The sequence below is a fragment of the Engystomops pustulosus genome, chromosome 6, assembly GCF_040894005.1.
Source record: "Engystomops pustulosus chromosome 6, aEngPut4.maternal, whole genome shotgun sequence".
In the NCBI taxonomy this organism is placed as follows: Eukaryota; Metazoa; Chordata; class Amphibia; order Anura; family Leptodactylidae; genus Engystomops; species Engystomops pustulosus.
The window spans coordinates 93,057,548-93,077,417 of NC_092416.1; the positions used below are offsets into that span (position 1 = coordinate 93,057,548).

Sequence of the window (19,870 nt, forward strand, 5' to 3'; positions counted from 1 at the left end):
TTAATAAATACAATTTTTAAAACATTTAATAAATATGAATAGGCCTCTACAATAATTGAATCTCAAATTTTCGTGAAAATCTGAAAACATTCTGATTTGTTCGCCTCCTTATATCCTAATAAAATAAAATAACATTAAAAACATTATGTCAATATAAAGCAGGCATATGGTTAATGTTAGTTAGTTCAACCTCCCAAATTGGTTGCTAACTGTATGATGAGCGCATCATTTAGAAATCAATACATCGCACATTTTTTTCAAAATTTTCACCAAATTTGACATTTTTCATAAATAAGTGCATAACATTTCAACCAAAATGTACCACTATGGTGAAGTGAAAAAATAATCTCAAAATGTAAATTTATAATCTCATAGTGGCGGATTTTAAAAATCAGATCCTTAAGATGAAAAAGAGCTTGGTCCTGAAGGGGTTAACCGTAGAGCTTTCCACACTAAAAGACAAACAGGGATTTGCACACAATTTAGAAGGTAATTCAGTAGGGCTATTATTTCCAACTCAGGATATCAGGTGAAGTAAATAAGACAGTGCTGGTATTAGTAAGAGGGGGAGACCATTTAGTGACTCACCATCATAAAGAATGAAGGTTAGCATTTGAAAAGTGTTATTTTTTGCTGATGTATGTATCATATGAGTAGCTTTTACTGGATTTTTATTTGTGAAAATTTACTGAATTGCGCCAAAACGTTGGCATTAGCAAGATTCTTTTATTGAAGGAGGAAAAAGATGCAAAAAAGGTGCAAATTGAAAGCTAGGAATGGAAAAGTGAATTGAGAGATTTAAAGGAGACCTACTGTGAGGAATCTACTATCAGTAGAAGATCTGAGGATAGATTACTCCTGCCTTCCTCTACCCTAATCTGTAATTTAATAATCCTGGAACCTAACCTAAATTGTTAACCCCTTAACGACCTGGCCCTTTTTTTTTTCATTTCCATTTTTCACTCCCCACCTTCAAAAATCTATAACTTTTTTATTTTTACACGTAAGGAGCTCTGTGACAGCTTTCCTGCGTAACAAATTAAACTTCATAGTGATGGTATTGAATATTCCATGCCGTGTACTGGGAAGCAGCAAAAAAAAATCCAAATGCAGTGAAAATGGTAAAATACACATTTGAGTCCTCATCTTGTGGGCTTGGATTTTACGGCTTTTACTGTGCGACCCAAATGACATGTCTACTTCATTCTTTAGGTTGGTGCAATCATGGGGATACCAAATTTGTATAGGTTTTATAATGCTTTTATACATTTACAAAAATTAAAACATCCTGTACAAAAAAAAACAAATTTTTTTGATTTTGCCATTTTTGGCACTAATAATTTTTGATGAGGTTTTCAATGCTATAATTGATAGGATATCAATCTATATTTTGATAGATCGTTCATTTTAGGACGTGGGGACACCTAATGTGTTTATGATTTTTTACTCTTTATTTATATTTATATCAGCTCTAGGGAAAGGGGAAGAAGTGCCGTCAATTGTCACCCATGTGCCGCCATCTTTTTAAATCCGCCAGCAGCTTAGCCAGGGGCTATCATGGGGATAACACCCATGAGCCCTCTCCATGTACCTGCACCCAAAGGCGCACATCATTAAGGTGTTAAAAAACTTTATTTTAGTAGTATGGAAGTTAACTGCAGAGGTTACTTCGACATGTACTAGCCTTAGCTCCCAGTGGCTAACCAGGCTAGGTAAACTCTGAAGTTAATTGAGATATTACTAAAATAAAGTTGTACACACGCTATAAAGTGTCAGTGTCGCTCCTGCATGAAGTCATAACATTTGCACAGGTAGAGCACAGAAGCGCCTCTGCCTGCACTGCCAGAAAGATGCTGTGAGCAATGAGCGATACACAAACAAAAGAAGATTTGGGGTGAGCATCGGTGGTAAGTATTAAGTTTATAATTTTTAAGGGGTCTGCTGCAGGGCATTTTTTTGTAGGGGGCCTGCATTGGGCAAATCATTACTGTGCGAGGCCTGTATGGGGCACATCATACCTGGGGGAGGGCTGCATGTGGCATATCATTACTGGGGGAGGGTTGCATGTGGCATATCATTACTGTAGAGAGTTGCATGGAGCATATCATTACTGGGGAGGGCTGCATGGAGCATATCATTCCTGGGGAAGGGCTGTATGGGGCTTATCCTCCCTGGGGGAGGGCTGCATGGGGCAAATAATTCTTGCAGATGGCTGCATGGGGCATATTATTACTTGGGGAGGCTGCATGGGGCATATCATTAATCAGGGATGGCTGTATGGGGCATATCATTACTGGGGGAGGGATGCATGTGGCATAATATTACTGGGTGAGGGCTGCATGGGGCATATCATTACTCAGGGGAGGCTGCATGGGGCATATCATTGCTGGGGGAGGGTTGTTTGGGCATAAAATTGCTGGAAGAGGCTGCATGGGGCATATCATTACTGAGCTGGTAGAGGTTGCATGGGGCATTTCATTACTGGGCATGGGGTATTTCATGAGTAATGTAAGACTGCTAGGCATTTTTTTAGTGAGGAAAGGCTGTTGGTAGAGATGAGCGAACATACTCGTCCGAGCTTGATGCTCGTTCGAGCATTAGCGTACTCGAAACTGCTCGTTGCTCAGACGAATACTTCGCCCGCTCAAGAAAATGGCATCTCCCGCCGTTTTGCTTTTTGGCAGCCAGAAACAGAGCCAATCACAAGCCAGGAGACTCTGCACTCCACCCAGCATGACGTGGTACCCTTACACGTCGATAGCAGTGGTTGGCTGGCCAGATCAGGTGACCCTGGAATAGACTAGCCCCTGCCCGCTCTGCTCGGATCATTCTGTGTCTGGATGCCGCTAGGGAGAGAGCTGCTGCTGGTCAGGGAAAGCGTTAGGGTGTTCTATTAGAATAGTGTTAGGCAGGAGTGATTCTACAAGAACCCAACAGCCCTTCTTAGGGCTACAATAACGTTATACATTTTTTTTTATTTGCTTGTGGCTGGGCTTGCTGGCACTAGTAGTGCAGCTAGTACCATATTGTGAGGAATTTGCAGGGGGACTTGCTACCGTTGTGTTTAGCTCTTAGTGACACGCATATCTACCTCAAACACCGAAGTGGGACAATTTATTAGGGGTTTGATTAGAATTAGGCAGAGTCTGCTGATTTATTTTTTTTTACCTTTATTTCATTTTATAGCTCAAACTCATCTTGCAAAGCAGTGTGCTTTCATTGTAGGCTACAAAATAGCCATAGGAGAACCCCAACGGCTTACTTAGGCCTACAATAGCGTTATATTTTCCTTTTTTTTGTTTGCTTGTGGCTGGGCTTGCTGGCATTAGTAGTGCAGCTAGTACCATATTGTGAGGAATTTGCTGGGAGACCTGCGACCGTTGTGTTTAGCTCTTAGTGACACACATATCCACCTCAAACACCAAAGTGGGACAATTTATTAGGGGTTTGATTAGAATTAGGCAGAGTCTGCTGATTTTTTTTTTTTTACCTTTATTTCATTTTATAGCTCAAACTCATCTTGCAAAGCAGTGTGCTTTCATTGTAGGCTACAAAATAGCCATAGGAAAACCCCAACGGCTTACTTAGGCCTACAATAGCGTTATATTTTCCTTTTTTTTGTTTGCTTGTGGCTGGGCTTGCTGCCACTAGTAGTGAAGCTAGTACCATATTGTGAGGAATTTGCTGGGAGACCTGCGACCGTTGTGTTTAGCTCTTAGTGACACGCATATCCACCTCAAACACCAAAGTGGGACAATTTATTAGGGGTTTGATTAGAATTAGGCAGAGTCTGCTGATTTATTTTTTTTTTACCTTTATTTCATTTTATAGCTCAAACTCATCTTGCAAAGCAGAGTGCTTTCAGTGTAGGCTACAAAATAGCCAGAGGAGAACCCCAACGGCTTACTTAGGCCTACAATAGCGTTATATTTTCCTTTTTTTTGTTTGCTTGTGGCTGGGCTTGCTGGCATTAGTAGTGCAGCTAGTACCATATTGTGAGGAATTTGCTGGGAGACCTGCGACCGTTGTGTTTAGCTCTTAGTGACACGCATATCCACCTCAAACACCAAAGTGGGACAATTTATTAGGGGTTTGATTAGAATTAGGCAGAGTCTGCTGATTTATTTTTTTTTTACCTTTATTTCATTTTATAGCTCAAAGTCATCAGACACAGCACAAAATCCAGTTGTGTGCTGTCAGTGTAGGTTAGAAACTAGCCATAGCAATAGGATAGCATCGTTTTGTTAAAAAAAATAAAAATAAAAAAAAATACCGTATTTTCCGGACTATAAGGCGCACTTAAAAGCCTTGGATTTCCGTGGAAATCCAAAGTGCGCCTTATAGTCCGGTGCGCCCTATGTATGGCGCTGGGCAGCGGACCATACTTACATAGGTCCCCGCTACCGGAGACCGGAGACAGCAGATCTCCTGCGGGAACTGCAGACCACGCGGCACGAACAACTTCTGCCGCGTGGTCTGCAGTTCCCGCTGGAGATCTGCTGGCTCCGGTAGCGGGGACCTATGTAAGTATGGTCCGCTGCCCTCCTCCACCTCCCCCTCACCTTCCCCGCTCACCTTTCCCGCGTTCCCCGTCGCGTCTCGGCCTCGCGTCCCATCGCGTCCCGGCGTCGCGTCCCGTCGCGTTCTGTCGGATCTCCGCTCCGCCCCCGGACCCCGCGCCTTATAGTCCGATGCGCCTTATATATGGAATTATTACATATATAAGGCGCATCGGACTAATGCGCCTTATAGTCCGGTGCGCCTTATAGGGCGAAAAATACGGTAAACACACAAAAAAAAAAATAATCAAAAGTTTACACTTTAATTTGGAAAATGTTTAACCCGAGGGCTAGGGGTAGAGGACGAGGGCGTGGACGTGGGCGTCCAACTACTGCAGGGGTCAGAGGCCGTGGTCCTGGGCAGGGTGAGACACCACCTGCTGATGAGGGAGCAGGGGAACGCCGCAGAGCTACACTCCCTAGGTTCATCATGTCTCAAGTTACTGGGACTCGTGGTAGAGCACTGTTGAGGCCGGAACAGTGCGAAGAGGTGATGTCGTGGATTGCGGACAATGCTTCTAGCCATTTGTCCACCAGTCAGTCTTCCACGCAGTCCACCCATGTCACCGAAATCAGCACTCCTCCAGCTCCTCCACCTCAGCCTCCTTCCCCCCAGTCTGCCCCCTCCCAGCAAAATTTGGCATTTGAACCGGCATACTCTGAGGAACTGTTTTCTGGACCCTTCCCACAGTCACAAACCACTTGTCCGGTTGCTGCTGAGCAATTTTCCGATGCCCAGGTTTTCCACCAGTCGCAGTCTGTGGGTGATGATGACATTATTGACGTAGTGGAAGAAGTGTGTAAATAGGTGTCAGACGATGAGGAGACACGGTTGTCAGACAGTGGTGAAGTTGTTGTCAGGGCAGGAAGTCCGAGGGGGGAGCAGACTGAGGGATCGGAGGATGATGAGGTGACAGACCCAAGCTGGGTTGATAGGCCGGGTGAACACAGTGCTTCTGAGACAGAGGCGAGTCCTATAGCAGAACAGGTTAGAAGAGGTAGTGGTGGGGCCAGACGGAGAGGCAGGGCCAGAGCTGGTGCATCAGCGCCAAATGTTGCCCGTAGTCAAGCTCCCGTGGCGAGGGCTAGATTTTCAGAAGTCTGGAGGTTCTTTAAAGAAACACCGGATGACCGGTGTGCAACCTTTGCCAAACCAGGATCAGCAGGGGTTCCACCACTACTAGCTTAACTACCACCAGTATGCACAGGCATATGAATGCTAAACACCCCACTCAATGGCACCAAGCCCGTTCACCTCCGGCCGGGCACACCACTGCTCCTTCCCCTGTGTCATCTGCTAGTCAGCCCCCTGCCCAGGACCACGGCCCAAACACCTCCCGTGCGAAAAAACCCCATCTTCGCCTCCACGATCCTCCACAGCATCCACCAGCGTTCAGCTCTCCATACCCCAGACGCTGGAGTGCAAAATGAAGTATAGCGCAACCCACCCACACGCCCAAGCCCTCAACGTCCACATCTCCAAGTTGCTTAGCCTGGAGATGCTGCCCTATAGGCTGGTAGAGACCGAGGCTTTTCGAAACCTCATGGCGGCGGCCGCCCCTCGGTATTCGGTCCCCAGCCGCCACTACTTTTCCCGATGTGCCGTCCCAGCCCTGCACAAGCACGTGTTAGAGAACATCATCCGTGCCCGTGACCAACGCCGTTTCTGACAAGGTCCACCTGACCACGGACACGTGGACGAGTGCTGCCGGGCAGGGCCACTATATATCGCTGACGGCACATTGGGTTAACTTGGTGGAGGCTGGGACCGAGTCTGACCCAGGGGCTGCTCATATACTGCTGACGCTGAGGATTGCGGGGCCTACCTCGGTCCAGGTCCCAAAGGCCTACTATGCCTCCTCATCCTCCCACCCCTCCTCCACCTCCTCCTCCTCCGAATTACCATCCGTGGGCATGGCGCCATCAGTCGGTAGCTCAATGCACAGCAGCAGTGCCATCGCTAAGCGACAGCAGGCGGTGCTCAAACTGCTGAGCCTAGGCGATAAAAGGCACACTGCCCAAGAGCTATTACAGGGCATCACGGCGCAGACTGATCTGTGGCTGGCACCGCTGAACCTGAAGCCAGGCATGGTTGTGTGTGACAACGGCCGTAACCTGGTGGCGGCTCTGCAACTCGGCAGACTGACACATGTGCCATGCCTGGCCCATGTGTTAAATCTCATAGTTCAGCGTTTCCTCAAGACATACCCCAATCTGTCTGATTTGCTCACGAAGGTGCGCATTTCAGGAAGTCCAGCACAGATGCTGCCACTCTCAGGGCAGCGCAGCGCCGCCTCCAACTGCCCGCTCACCGACTGTTGTGCGACGTGCCCACGAGGTGGAATTCAACATTAACCATGATATCCAGAGTTTACCAGCAGTGCAGAGCGATTGTAGACTGCCAGATGTCAACTTCCACCAGAACTGGTAGTCAGGTCAGTCAGCTTCCTCAAGTCTACAATGAGGAGTGGACGTGGATGTCTGATATCTGTCAGGTGCTGAGTAACTTTGAGGAGTCAACACAGATGGTCAGTGGCGATGCCGCCATCATCAGCTGCACCATCCCGCTGCTTGGCCTGTTGAAAAACTCTCTGGTCAGCATGAAGTCGGAAGCTTTGCTCTCGTCACAAGAGACGGGGGAAGAAGATTCCTTGGTTGATAGCCAAAGCACCCTTAGGTCTGTTTCTCAGCGCATATCGGAGGAGGTGGAGGAGGATGAGGAGGAAGAGGAGGAGAATGTTGGCGAGACAGAAGAGGGGACCATTGTTCAGTCCTTCACTGTTCAGCGTGTATGGGCAGAAGAAGAGGAGTTGGAGGAGGAAATGGGCAGTCAGGCCAGTGAGGGGAGTGAATTCTTGCGCGTTGGGACTCTGGCACATATGGCAGATTTCATGCTAGGCTGCCTATCCCGTGACCCTCGCGTTCAAAGAATTTATTCCAGCACCGATTACTGGGTATTCACTCTCCTGGAGGAAAGGAGTGTGAGAATGCATGAATACCAGCAGGCCCTGGTGCACAAGCTGAAACAGTATTTCCCTTCTGACAGCGCTAGCGGCAGAGGGTGTACTTCTGCGTGACAAGTAGCGAGGGAGAGTAGGCGAGCAGGCAGCTTTTCCAGCACTGGCAGGGGTACGCTTTACAAGGCCTTTGCCAGTTTTATGTCACCCCAGCAAGACACTGTCACCTCTCCCCAGTCTCGGCAGAGTAGGGCTGATCTTTACAGAAAGATGGTGAGGGAGTATGTAGCTGACCATACCATCGTCCTAAATGATCACACAGCTCCCTACAACTACTGGGTTTCAAAGCTGGACATGTGGCACAAACTGGCGCTGTACACCTTGGAGGTTCTTGCCTGCCCTGCCGCTAGCGTGTTGTCCGAGCGGGTTTTCAGTGCAGCTGGTGGCATCATCACCGATAAGCGTACACGCCTGTCGACTGACAGCGCTGACAGGCTGATGCTTATCAAGATGAATAAAGCCTGGATTTCTCCGGATTTTCATTCTCCACCAGGTGAAAGAAGCTCAACCTGAATAATGTATGCACTCCTCCTCCTCATTGTCATCCTTCTCCTCCTCTTTGTACACTAAAGCATAGGAAACTGGCTATTTTTTGCCAGGGCCAACTGGCTCTAGCTATAGTACTCTATGTATTTAATTTTTCTGGAGGGCCACCTACCCGGTCCTCTGTTTTAAGCAATTTTTGGGAGTGCCACATACAGGCACTCAATCTATTTAATTTTTCTGGAAGACCACCTACCTGCTCCTCTGGTTTGAAAACTTTTTTGGACTGCCACATACAGGCACTATCCAAATTAAATTGTCTCCATAGCAGCCTCCACATGTCGTCTTTTTAGCTGGCTCCACACGTTGTCTCCATTGCTACCTCCACACGTCATCGCCATAGCTGCCTCCAAAAGTCGTCCATATAGCTGCCTCCATACATGGTCTCCTTATCAAACGAACTGTGTCAGGCAGAATTTTGGGTTGTTTTCATGGATTCCACATCAAACTTGTTAACTTTGTCGCCACCCTGCTGTGTAATCCACAAAATATACTGGCAAACTTTTATCATTTACCAATATTATTTCAGCGCTTCTTGCGCATCTGTTTACATTCCCCTCACCCGCCATATCCCAAACTTATAAGAACGCTACTACACTTGATCTTATACAAAAGGTTCTTAGAAGTGCTGTTTGGGGAGTAGCCTAGAGACATGGGCTTGGATTGGCGAAAGCTCGCCTGGCAGCGGAGCGCCAGCTCCATCTCAAGATCCAACTAACATAGTTTTAACTGCAGCACCTTTAATCTACTACTAGTTCACTGCCTCCATACATCGTCCCCTTATCAAACGAGCTGTGTCGGGCAGAATTTTGGGTTGTTTTCATGGCTTCCACATCAAACTTGTTAACTTTGTCGCCACCCTGCTGTGTAATCCACAAAATATACTGGCAAACTTTTATCATTTACCAATATTATTTCAGCGCTTCTTGCGCATCTGTTTACATTCCCCTCACCCGCCATATCCTAAACTTATAAGAACGCTACTACACTTGATCTTATACAAAAGGTTCTTAGAAGTGCTGTTTGGGTAGTAGCCTAGAGACAGGGGCTTGGATTGGCGAAAGCTCGCCTGGCAGCGGAGCGCCAGATCCATCTCAAGATCCAACTAACATAGTTTTAACTGCAGCACCTTTAATCTACTACTAGTTCACTGCCTCCATACATCGTCCCCTTATCAAACGAGCTGTGTCAGGCAGAATTTTCAGGTGTTTCACCAGATACATAGTGGAACTCGGCCCATCTGTCGCCGCCATGCTGGAGACCTGAAGTTGCAATCTTAGCAGCGCAATATGGATGCCCCATACTGTCGCTCTTAATCATGGAACCATTTCCGTAAAAACAATTAAAAATAGAACCACTATGCTATTCCATTATTCCTAGGTGAAATATTCAAACGACCCGGCCTGATTTGAAAATTATAATTTTTTCAAAGTAAACGCTTCTGGCCCCCAGGCCCATTTTGGGTGGGGAGGAGCCGAGAGACAGGGGCTTGGACAGGTGAAAGCTCGCCTGGCAGTGGACCGCCAGCTCCATCCCAAGATTAGGCAGCCTCAGAGGCATCCATGCATGCTGCCCCTGCTGTTTCCTGTCCATTTTGCCTCCACGATCCTCCACAGCGTCCACCAATGTCTCATTTCAACTCTCTATACCCCAGACGCTGGAGCATGAGAGGATATGCAGCACATCATCCCCTTATCAAACGAGCTGTGTCAGGCAGAATTTTCAGGTGTTTCACCAGATACATAGTGGAACTCGGCCCATCTGTCGCCGCCATGCTGGAGACCTGAAGTTGCAATCATAGCAGCGCAATATGAATGCCCCATACTGTCGCTCTTAATCATGGAAGTCGTCTCCATGGCTGTCTCCACATGTCGCCCGCTTATCAAAAGAGCTGTGTCAGGCTCATTTTTCGGGTGTTTCACCAGATACGTTATGGAACTTGGTCACTATGTTGCCACCATGCTGTGTTATCGACTAAATATACCGTCAACCTTTTGTTCACATAGGAAATCATTTCACCTCCTTTGGTGAAACCTGAGTCCATTTAGGGTATGTCGCCATGAGACTCTCTAGCCTGCCACTGCTGCCGCTGATTCTGCATGCCGTCCCCTATAGTGTCAGGGTCAATTATTGGATGTTTTAGATGCTATCTAGCCTCATTCGGTCACTCTGTCATGGCCATGCTGTTGCCCATAATTTTGGCATAATGGTGCGATTAAGCAGCCTCAGAGGCATCCATGCATGCTGCCCCTGCTGTTTCCTGTCCATTTCCGTGGTGTTTTCATCCTTTTCTGAGGTTCCCAGGTATTTGGCCAAGCTTCCCTGTGCATAGCCTTGGTCCCCTTGAAAAATGCTCGAGTCTCCCATTGACTTCAATGGGGCTCGTTATTCGAGACGAGCACTCGAGCATCGGGAAAAGTTTCTCGAATAACGAGTACCCAAGCATTTTAGTGCTCGCTCATCTCTAGCTGCTGGGCATTTCATTACTCTAGGAGGCCGTGACTATTGCATTTCCCAACTTAAGCTTATACTTGAGCCAATAAGTTTGTTTTATGGTAAAATTAGGTGCCTCGACTTATACTTGGGTCAGGTTATACTTGAGTATACACAGTAACTTGATAAATGACCCCCAGTATGTCCTAAGCTCATATGCCCCCTCTAGTGGCAGCTACATGCACTGATGTTTTCTGGGGCTCTGTATCAGGTAAACAGAGCTAATATTGTTTCTGAACTAGGATAGGAAAATGCCACATAAAATACCTGCATACAGCCTAAAAGTTAAAAATGCAAATCCATTGTAAAGGTATTGACTACTGTGACAAACAGGGCCGGATTAAAGGAGGGGCTCCTGGGGCTCGAGCCCCGGGGCCCCCACCACTTTCACTTTTTAAGGGGCCCCCACCAGTTTCCGACAGTCAGTCGATCACTACATGCTGCTGCTAAAACAGTGCATCAGCAATCTCCCCCAGCGATGGCAGCTGTGCCTTCAGTGGCCCGTGGCTGCCTGAAGAGCGAGGAAGAGCATCATGGGATCACTGGAAGGGAAGGTGAGGGTAAGTATGAAGTTTATTATTTTGTGGCCATTTTCTACAGGGGACTGGCAGCTAAATTCTACAGGGGGCTTTTGGGTGTATACTACAGGGAGCTGGTGGCTGTATTCTTTAGGGGACTGGTGGCTGTATTCTACAGGGGGCTGCAGGCTATAAACTACAGATTCTGGCAGGCTATATACTAAAGAGTCTAGCAGGCTTTATACTTCCAAAAACATTGTTGGAAGGGCCCCCACCAGTTTGTGCCCAGGGGCCCCCACCACCCTTAATCCGGCCCTGGTGACAAAATATATTCAAATGTAATACTTATTGATCTAATAGTGCTTTTTGCACAAAAATAAGTTATTGTAACATACCTGTCAACACAGACAGAACAATAAGGACAACAGACAATGCAAGTAGCAGCTTCATCTTCACCACAGACGGAGACAACACCTGATAAAGAAACAGGGAGTTATATGGTTTAATGTGGTTAAACCTGAAAGTGATATTAGTTATGGCAGAATGTATTCCTAGTGATAGGGTTTTGTCACCAGTGTCTCTGTCTCATTCTTTTTAGAGTTATAATTTTAACACCACTGGCAGCATTCTACATATAATATAATATGTATCTGTTAATGCATGCTATATGTTAAATTCATCGTAAAATGTTTCCAGATATATGGGTATATCATTACTGAATATTCATTCTACAGATAATGGGTAATGTTACTGATCGCAGCATACTGGGGCGCCATGGTAAACTCATTTCAAAGATTTGATATTGGCTGTTTATCTTGTCTATTCCTTGAACTATGACCACCTTTCACTATGATATCAAATTCTGCTTGGAGTAGCATATGGCCAGAGTTGAGGACATGAGGACCAACATGAGGACCATGTATTAACACCCCCACCCAATGTACTGTAGGTGACGTTTACATTTAATACCAGCTGTTCACAGTTTGACAACACCTGAAGAGCCTTAGGAGCTTTAAAGAGGTCAAGCCCTTATATTTACTGGTCTTCATGATACTGCATGTTCGTGTTTTCCATCTGGTTTTTGAAACTACAAAATTCCAGGTAATGTTTGTGTGTTCTGTAGAAGTTGTGACATGTATGTTGGCCATCAGTCTATTTACAGAAAAAAACAACTCATCAAAGTAGTGTTTATTTGCAAGCATTATCTGTAAACTTCTCTTATCTGCGAACCAAACTACAAAGAGTGACCTTTTAGATTTCTCAACTTGTAAACAAAGCAGCTCCCTGAAAGATAAAGAATGCCTTACAAATCGGGAGTTGTGCAGATGTTTAAGGAGGTTTTCCAGAGAAAAAATAGTCACAGGAGGTATAGTCTGCTAAAACTCTTTAACTGGAAGTACCATTATGGTATTTGAAAGGCCCTATGCATATTAGACAATCAAAATCAAATTTTACTAAAATCTTGAAACTTTTGCCAAGTTTATAAACGAGTAAATATTGTTAAGGGCCTTTCTAGGTTGTTCCCGCTATCATTTCAGTGTTGAAGGAGATGGCTTTCAAATCTCTTGTTCTGAGACCCAGCATTCTGAGACCTTTAACATTTTTTTGTGCATCTTCGTCATTGTAGAAGGATGGATGACTTGTGGAGCGGCGCCTTATAGGTAAAGGTGTACAGTAGAACCACTGTAGGAGGGTAAATGAATGCAGGTATCTGACAAGTGATAAAGTACATCACTCCACAAGTCATATATCCTACTACAATGACGAAGATGTCCAAGAAAATGGTAAAGGTGCTATTTGGCCCCAAACGTCACTTTAATAAAATGACTTTGAAATTACAACAATCCTAAAAGTAATCTATTTTTACTGTGAGTGGAGAAGAGGGTTGGAACCCAAAACCCGGGCATCAATATTTACTGAGGTGCACCTCCACACATTGCGGACAACCACATAATCTCTATGGTGGTCAGTGGACTCCCTGCATATGTTAAGAAGAGAAGCATCAGATCTATTAGGTGTGGTGTCAATTTATTCTTTGTAGTTTATAGAATGACAACAAACAAAGCAATAATCACTTAGGTATGAAATCAGCCCCAGTTTAAGTATGTGATCTAAGGAAATTAGATTGTGGGTCTCATTGTGAACAGGTACGGATATCAACCCCAAGTGATGAAAACCCTTATACAGTGCTATGGAACATATAATATGACAGTGATTAATCTCTAATATAATAAATTTGGCCACGCTCAGCAGATTGTGTTATTCCACATGAGATTTTCATTCACATTAATGCATACATTTTATGAAATTAAGAATGTTTAACATTTTTGAGCAGTGTAAGTCATTTTCATTAAATTGGAGAAAAAGCTGATGTGTAAGACCCCATTAGTTATCACAATTCAACTAACAAGAGACTAAACAAATGTTATACAATGTAATAAAGACAGATACTGTTATCAGTTGTATTGTTATCTATATTCAGTAATAAATCAGTTGCATACTACATAACATCAACATATTTAGACATTGCCCATCCATTAATGACCCTATCTGCTGGAGGCACACTTACCTAGAGGCAGATAAAAAAGCTTCTGATCCTGTGATTATAGGCAGACATCCTCTTATGTGCCCAGGCCCCTCCTTACAGGAGTTCCCACCTCCTGTTCACATGAAGTGTGAGGAGAACAAATTGTCTCTTAACAGAGTGACAAGTCATTGGGGACATAAAGTCTCCCATGTCAATTCAGAAATGATTGTGTTTGATGCTAATGCGGTTAAGAACCATTAGTTAGTTTACTGACTGTTAAAACTTTGGCTTACTTAGCTAGTACAGATCCAGATTTGGAGTTATAAGCTAGTAGCCAACTGTTGGAAACTAGTATTCTAGGGAAAGTATATAATAATAAGTTAGCATAAGATCCTGATTAAGATTTGCCCAATCTCTTTGCTACACATTCTCCAGAAATCTGCATTTCACATATCAAAATGCCAGGTATGGCAAGCCTAAAGAGATATTAGGATCACACAATGTGGATTTTACCTAATTATGTCACATATTAATTGATCTTTTTACATGGATTGATACATATTATTCCTGAATAAAAACAAAGGTGTATAACTGCAATGTGTTATAAGAACATGGCTGTATTAATATGTAAAGAAAATGAAAAACTTCAATAAAAATTGAGTTAAAAAATGTCTATTTTATTGAGGTTATCAGCAGTGCTCCAATCTTTTGGATAATATCTATCTCGCTCTAGTTATTCTAGGGCAATGACTTTTTTATGTTTTTTTCAGAGGGTAACCCTGGGGCAAAGAGGGATTTCATAACTTGTTGTTTTCACACTTATTTTTGCTGAGTATTAGGTGAATTATATGAGCTATAAATAATTATTCCTCATTTTCTTCTCATTCTGGTTTCTATCTTGGTGAGATTTACCCAAGTTTTCCTTCGAGTTGGAAATTATGCTCCTATTGCACACATTGATATCAATCCAGTTGTATATTTTGTTAACGCCTGTCGAGACATAGGATAACTGTAGATTCATATTCTCTCTTTTCCACCCAAATATATTTCCTCAGGGTATCTTCCCTTTTCTGCATAACAGAAATATATATCTGTTAGTTGGACTTGAAGGTGATATTTATTACGGATTAATGTATATCTACCACCAAGATGAAGCATTGTAAACAAAGCACATTTACATGCTAGTGTGTGCTTCCTCTGGCAGAATCCACTTTTCTTTTCGCTTTTATATTACCTTGTTTTCATGAAAAAAAACCCACTTTTTTAAATTATGCAATTAGCTTTAGGGGCTCCAGGCTCCATAAATATCAATTTGCATATTTTTTGCATATTTTTTATACCATTTCTCATAAAAACAAGGGCTTTAGAAGCTAAAAGAAGTGCAAATATTGCCATAGGGTGCACACGCCAGCATGTAAATGTGCTCAGTTTACAATGCTTCATCGCGGTAGAAGATTTTCTTTAAATTACATCTACCACCAGGATGAAGGATTATAATCAAGCACACTGACATACCGGTGTGTTACCCCTCTGGCAGGACCAACTCTTCTTCTGGCTTCTTATGTCCTGGTTTAAAAAAAAAACTTTTAAAATTATGCTAATGAGTCATAGGTGTTAACTCACAGACTCATTTGCTTAATTTTTAAAGCCTTTTTTTCTTAAAGAATTATCAGTGGGGGCCTAATTTCATATATCATAAAGTACCATAGAAAAGGCCAAAAAATTACACCATCCCTATCAAAGTCAAAATACAAATTGGTGAGGGCTATAAAATATAACTTTTAATATAAAATTTAAAAGATGCTGACAAACCTATCACACATAATAAGACAAAACATGCTGACCACGGTCTAGTTATTGGTACGTCTAGGGGGTACAATGACCATCACAATATGATGCAAACACAAACAGCATAAGGTATATAGACTCAGATTGTTGTAGGATGAGTATAGACAACCTGTAGAGAGAAAATATCCAAATGCAAACACATACAGCATCAAATATATAGACTCAAGATGGGGAAATACAATGAGAGAGAAAAAATTGAAAAGATCTCACCCATCCCGTGGTAGGACAAGACGAGGGGGGTGGATGAAGGGTCACAGGCACATCATGGTCAGGAAAGGATGAATGAACTGCCCCTAGTTAGCCCTCTACTCCACTCGCCCTATACACCCAAATATAGCTCCTGTCCTGACAAGGACAGTCCCAGGTTATCCCTAGTTTATAGAATAGCCCTGGTAGGCCCTATGGGTACTAGAATCCAACAGCGTTCCCGACGCGTTTCCAGTGCCACAAACAGTGGAACTTTCTTCAGGGGAAAGAAATTTTAGTTCATAGTCCTGCTGCAAGGAAACTGACAATGGTCAGCAATCATGGATAAGCAATGGCCCAGTCCATTCCTGTAGGCTACAGGAATGGACTGGGCCATTGCTTATCCATGATTGCTGACCATTGTCAGTTTCCTTGCAGCAGGACTATGAACTAAAATTTCTTTCCCCTGAAGAAAGTTCCACTGTTTGTGGCACTGGAAACGCGTCGGGAACGCTGTTGGATTCTAGTACACATAGGGCCTACCAGGGCTATTCTATAAACTAGGGATAACCTGGGACTGTCCTTGTCAGGACAGGAGCTATATTTGGGTGTATAGGGCGAGTGGAGTAGAGGGCTAACTAGGGGCAGTTCATTCATCCTTTCCTGACCATGATGTGCCTGTGACCCTTCATCCACCCCCCTCGTCTTGTCCTACCACGGGATGGGTGAGATCTTTTCAATTTTTTCTCTCTCATTGTATTTCCCCATCTTGAGTCTATAGATTTGATGCTGTATGTGTTTGCATTTGGATATTTTCTCTCTACAGGTTGTCTATACTCATCCTACAACAATCTGAGTCTATATACCTTATGCTGTTTGTGTTTGCATCATATTGTGATGGTCATTGTACCCCCTAGACGTACCAATAACTAGACCGTGGTCAGCATGTTTTGTCTTATTATGTGTGATAGGTTTGTCAGCATCTTTTAAATTTTATATTAAAAGTTATATTTTATAGCCCTCACCAATTTGTATTTTGACTTTTTTTCTTAAAAACAAGAGCATAATAAGCTTAAAGAAGAACAGATCCTGCCAGATGGGGCACACACCAGTATGTCAGTGTGCTTAGCTTACAGTCCTTCATCCTGGTGGTAGATGTCCTTTAATGCTAGATAGCTACTTATGAAGTTATGTTTCTGAATAAACTTTATCCTGTCTCTGAACTCCTATAGGTACATGTTGACTATAAATTATCTCTCCTGATACATGCATTGTAGGAGTATCTGGAAGCCCTGAAATAAATTTGTCATTTGTTCATGAAGAGATCCGGTGATGTGTATCTAGTGTAGACTTCACTAACCCTCACATCCTTTACAGCCACTAAATAGTGCCAGAAAATTTAAGGTGGTGAATGGGTAAAAATATTGTTTACATGAGACCAAAACAAATGGTTAAGTCTAATGTGTTAATTGTATTAGTCTTATACCCTGTTGTTTTTGGTGCTCCTGATCAATTGGCATAAATAGTGAAAGTCACAGCTGTATCTACTGAAAAATGCCCCAACTGACCCCCACCAGGTAAACCCCTAGTAAACCCCAATCATCCCAATCCAGAAAAGGACTTCTATCACATAAACCCTATTTAAGATCAAACAATTGATCTTCTGTAGAGGTGTCAGCATAAATTGTACACATCAATGGCTAGAATGTGTGAAGTGTAAGGTGTGAGCATCACTACTACCAGTCTGTGTGGCTTTAGTAAAGCTGCCTATAGATGCAATCTTCTTTTTATGCCAGAATGGGGGGATAAAGATGGGAATACTGAGCATCAGACTTTTATCTCCCATGGCATATATCAACACAAGCCTGTGCAGTCTTTCATCTGCCATGCAAATCGGCAAATTTTGTAATTTAAAGGGGGTTTAGAGTTTTGGCGATGAACCTTAGAGGCCAAAATATTTCTCTTCACTACAGAAAGAGAGCAGTACTATAGGCACCACATTCTAGCTGAATGTCAGCAGCAAATTTAGCATTGGGGCTAAGCAACTTTAAATCACACCTCTGCATGTTGCTATATAAGGACATATCTCAAACAATGTAATCCAAGACCATTGATGTAGAGAGGGGAAGCTATTTTGTAAGGTGAAAATAATACAGCTGGACAATCCCTCTAAAGAAAACCTGTGCTATAAATTATGACTTTAAAAGAATATTTTTTTATGTTGAGAACTCTCTGCTTTTCTATCTTCTTGTTGCTGTCTTTAGAAGTCTGCTAAGAATTATAGAACCTGGGACTAGTATTTTGTTTCCTCTCCTGCTCAATATGGTGACTCATATTTATCCATATTATGAATGACTTCATAATATAATATTATACAAATAGATGGGAACCTGGAAGTATATGCAATTTTATTTCCAACTCTCTGGGTTCTGCCTTCATAACCCTAGGTATATGGCTCAGCTAGTTTAATACTCACATCTTTGTGCAGTCTTGTTGAAGGATAAATTATTGTGCTGCCCTACTGGGGACAGCTGCAATTATATGTAAGAGGATTAAAAGATTAGTCATTTGAGATATTCTCATGAAAGGCGTTCAGATATTTAAAAAAGTTTGGTAAGCATTAATGGGGAAAGGTTACCAACAATGTACTGATACAAGGAGTTGTGGGAAATAACACAGATACGTTAGAAAAATAAGATAAAGTGAATCAGACGATTAAAGCAAAGGTTGTAAGGAATACTGCAGTACAGTGCAAAGTGAAATGGACATCATAGGGTGTGGTAGGATATAGTCCCCCGAAACTACACAGGGCTCATATAACACATAAGAGCAGGCTATTAGATATAGCAATTGGTTTGACATCGGCTTTTACCTTCCATGTGTATTATGCAGAAACTGCACTGCTGGTTTTTTATAGTTCTTATTTCTACAAATAACTCCTTGGTGGTGACTTTTAATGACCATATATCTAATAAATATGTAATAAATTGTTTATTAAATAACAGTCCCCAGGTTTTTAACACTATAGGTTTGTCCTTAAGTTGAATTTGTATTTAAGTTGGAAGAGGTATATTTTGTAAGTTTAACTCCAGATAAAATTACTTTATAGCCCCTGTTTTATGGCAACTATATTTTCACCATTTTGGGTTGACAAGGATTAGCAATAAAGCTTCATTGGGACACCTTTAATAACTCTTAGTTGATTTTTGCAACCTGGGACTAAAGTTCACTAAATTACCAGCATTCAGGAGACCCGAATTTAGCACTCAAAAATGACTGCAAAATGGAGGTAGTAATGGGTAGGGGGCTGAAAAATGGTTGTAATAACAAGGAAGTTGACAAAAAGGGACTAAAAAAAGTACTTAAAATAATAAAATAATATAAAAAAATAAGCAAAGTATAAAACGATTAAAAATGTATTTAAATAAAATAGAATGATGCTAATGTAATTGAGGTTAAAGTTGCTCAGAATCACTTTTTACCATAGCTTTCAAAGAAGCAGTTGGAAAACCACACACCCATCCTCTCACCGTGGTTAGAATCCAATTAATGAAATATTTCATTGAACTCTGCATCCATTCTCAAGTTGGATGCATGCCTGGTTCATCTTAATAAGGACTCATGCACACGAACGTATGCCTGCCGTGCCATAGCCCGGCAGGCACACGTCAGTGCGCGGAAAAGGAGGAGGGGGTGAACACTGCTCGCCCCGCCCCTCTCCATAGAAAATACTAGCCACATGGCCATAGTTACGGCCAAAGATAGTCAGGCTCAAGCAAGCCAGTGCGCAATAGCTGTCTATGGGGGACGTATTTATGGCCCCTGACGGTCATGGCATGAGCCCTAAATGTGGGATGTCCGCATTGACTGTTGACAGGCGGATCCTCTTGTCCCAGAAATGCTAAACATGCATTATGACTGCCTACATGGCAGAGGGCAGGATAGCAACACCAAGGCATAGGGGGCATACTCTGACTATGTGTCCTATTTCCCCACCCGGAAATTAAACAGGGTGGACCCGTACTTCAGTACTTTAGAAAATTGAACAGGAATTAAACATTGAAGCCATGCTAACTCTCCCAAGGTGTTGCTGGTTCAGTTGTGAGGGGTACTTTGGGAATAATGGCATTGCGCACTGCACATGTAATTTCATCCACAACCTGTTGGCACAGGGTGTGA

General features: G+C 43.2%; 1 protein-coding gene across 1 annotated transcript in view; it reads right to left on the minus strand.

Moving 5' to 3' along the window:
* LOC140064011 (apolipoprotein C-I-like) overlaps positions 1 to 18,208 on the minus strand; it is a 33,612-nt gene extending 15,404 nt beyond the window's left edge. Inside the window, exons 1-2 of the mRNA XM_072110391.1 lie at positions 18,168 to 18,208; positions 11,526 to 11,604 (exon numbers count right to left, since the gene is read on the minus strand). Of these exons, the coding sequence (XP_071966492.1) occupies positions 11,526 to 11,580 (55 nt within the window). The 5' untranslated portion in view covers positions 11,581 to 11,604; positions 18,168 to 18,208. The remainder of the gene's footprint in view (positions 1 to 11,525; positions 11,605 to 18,167) is intronic.
* Positions 18,209 to 19,870: the final 1,662 nt, after the last annotated feature.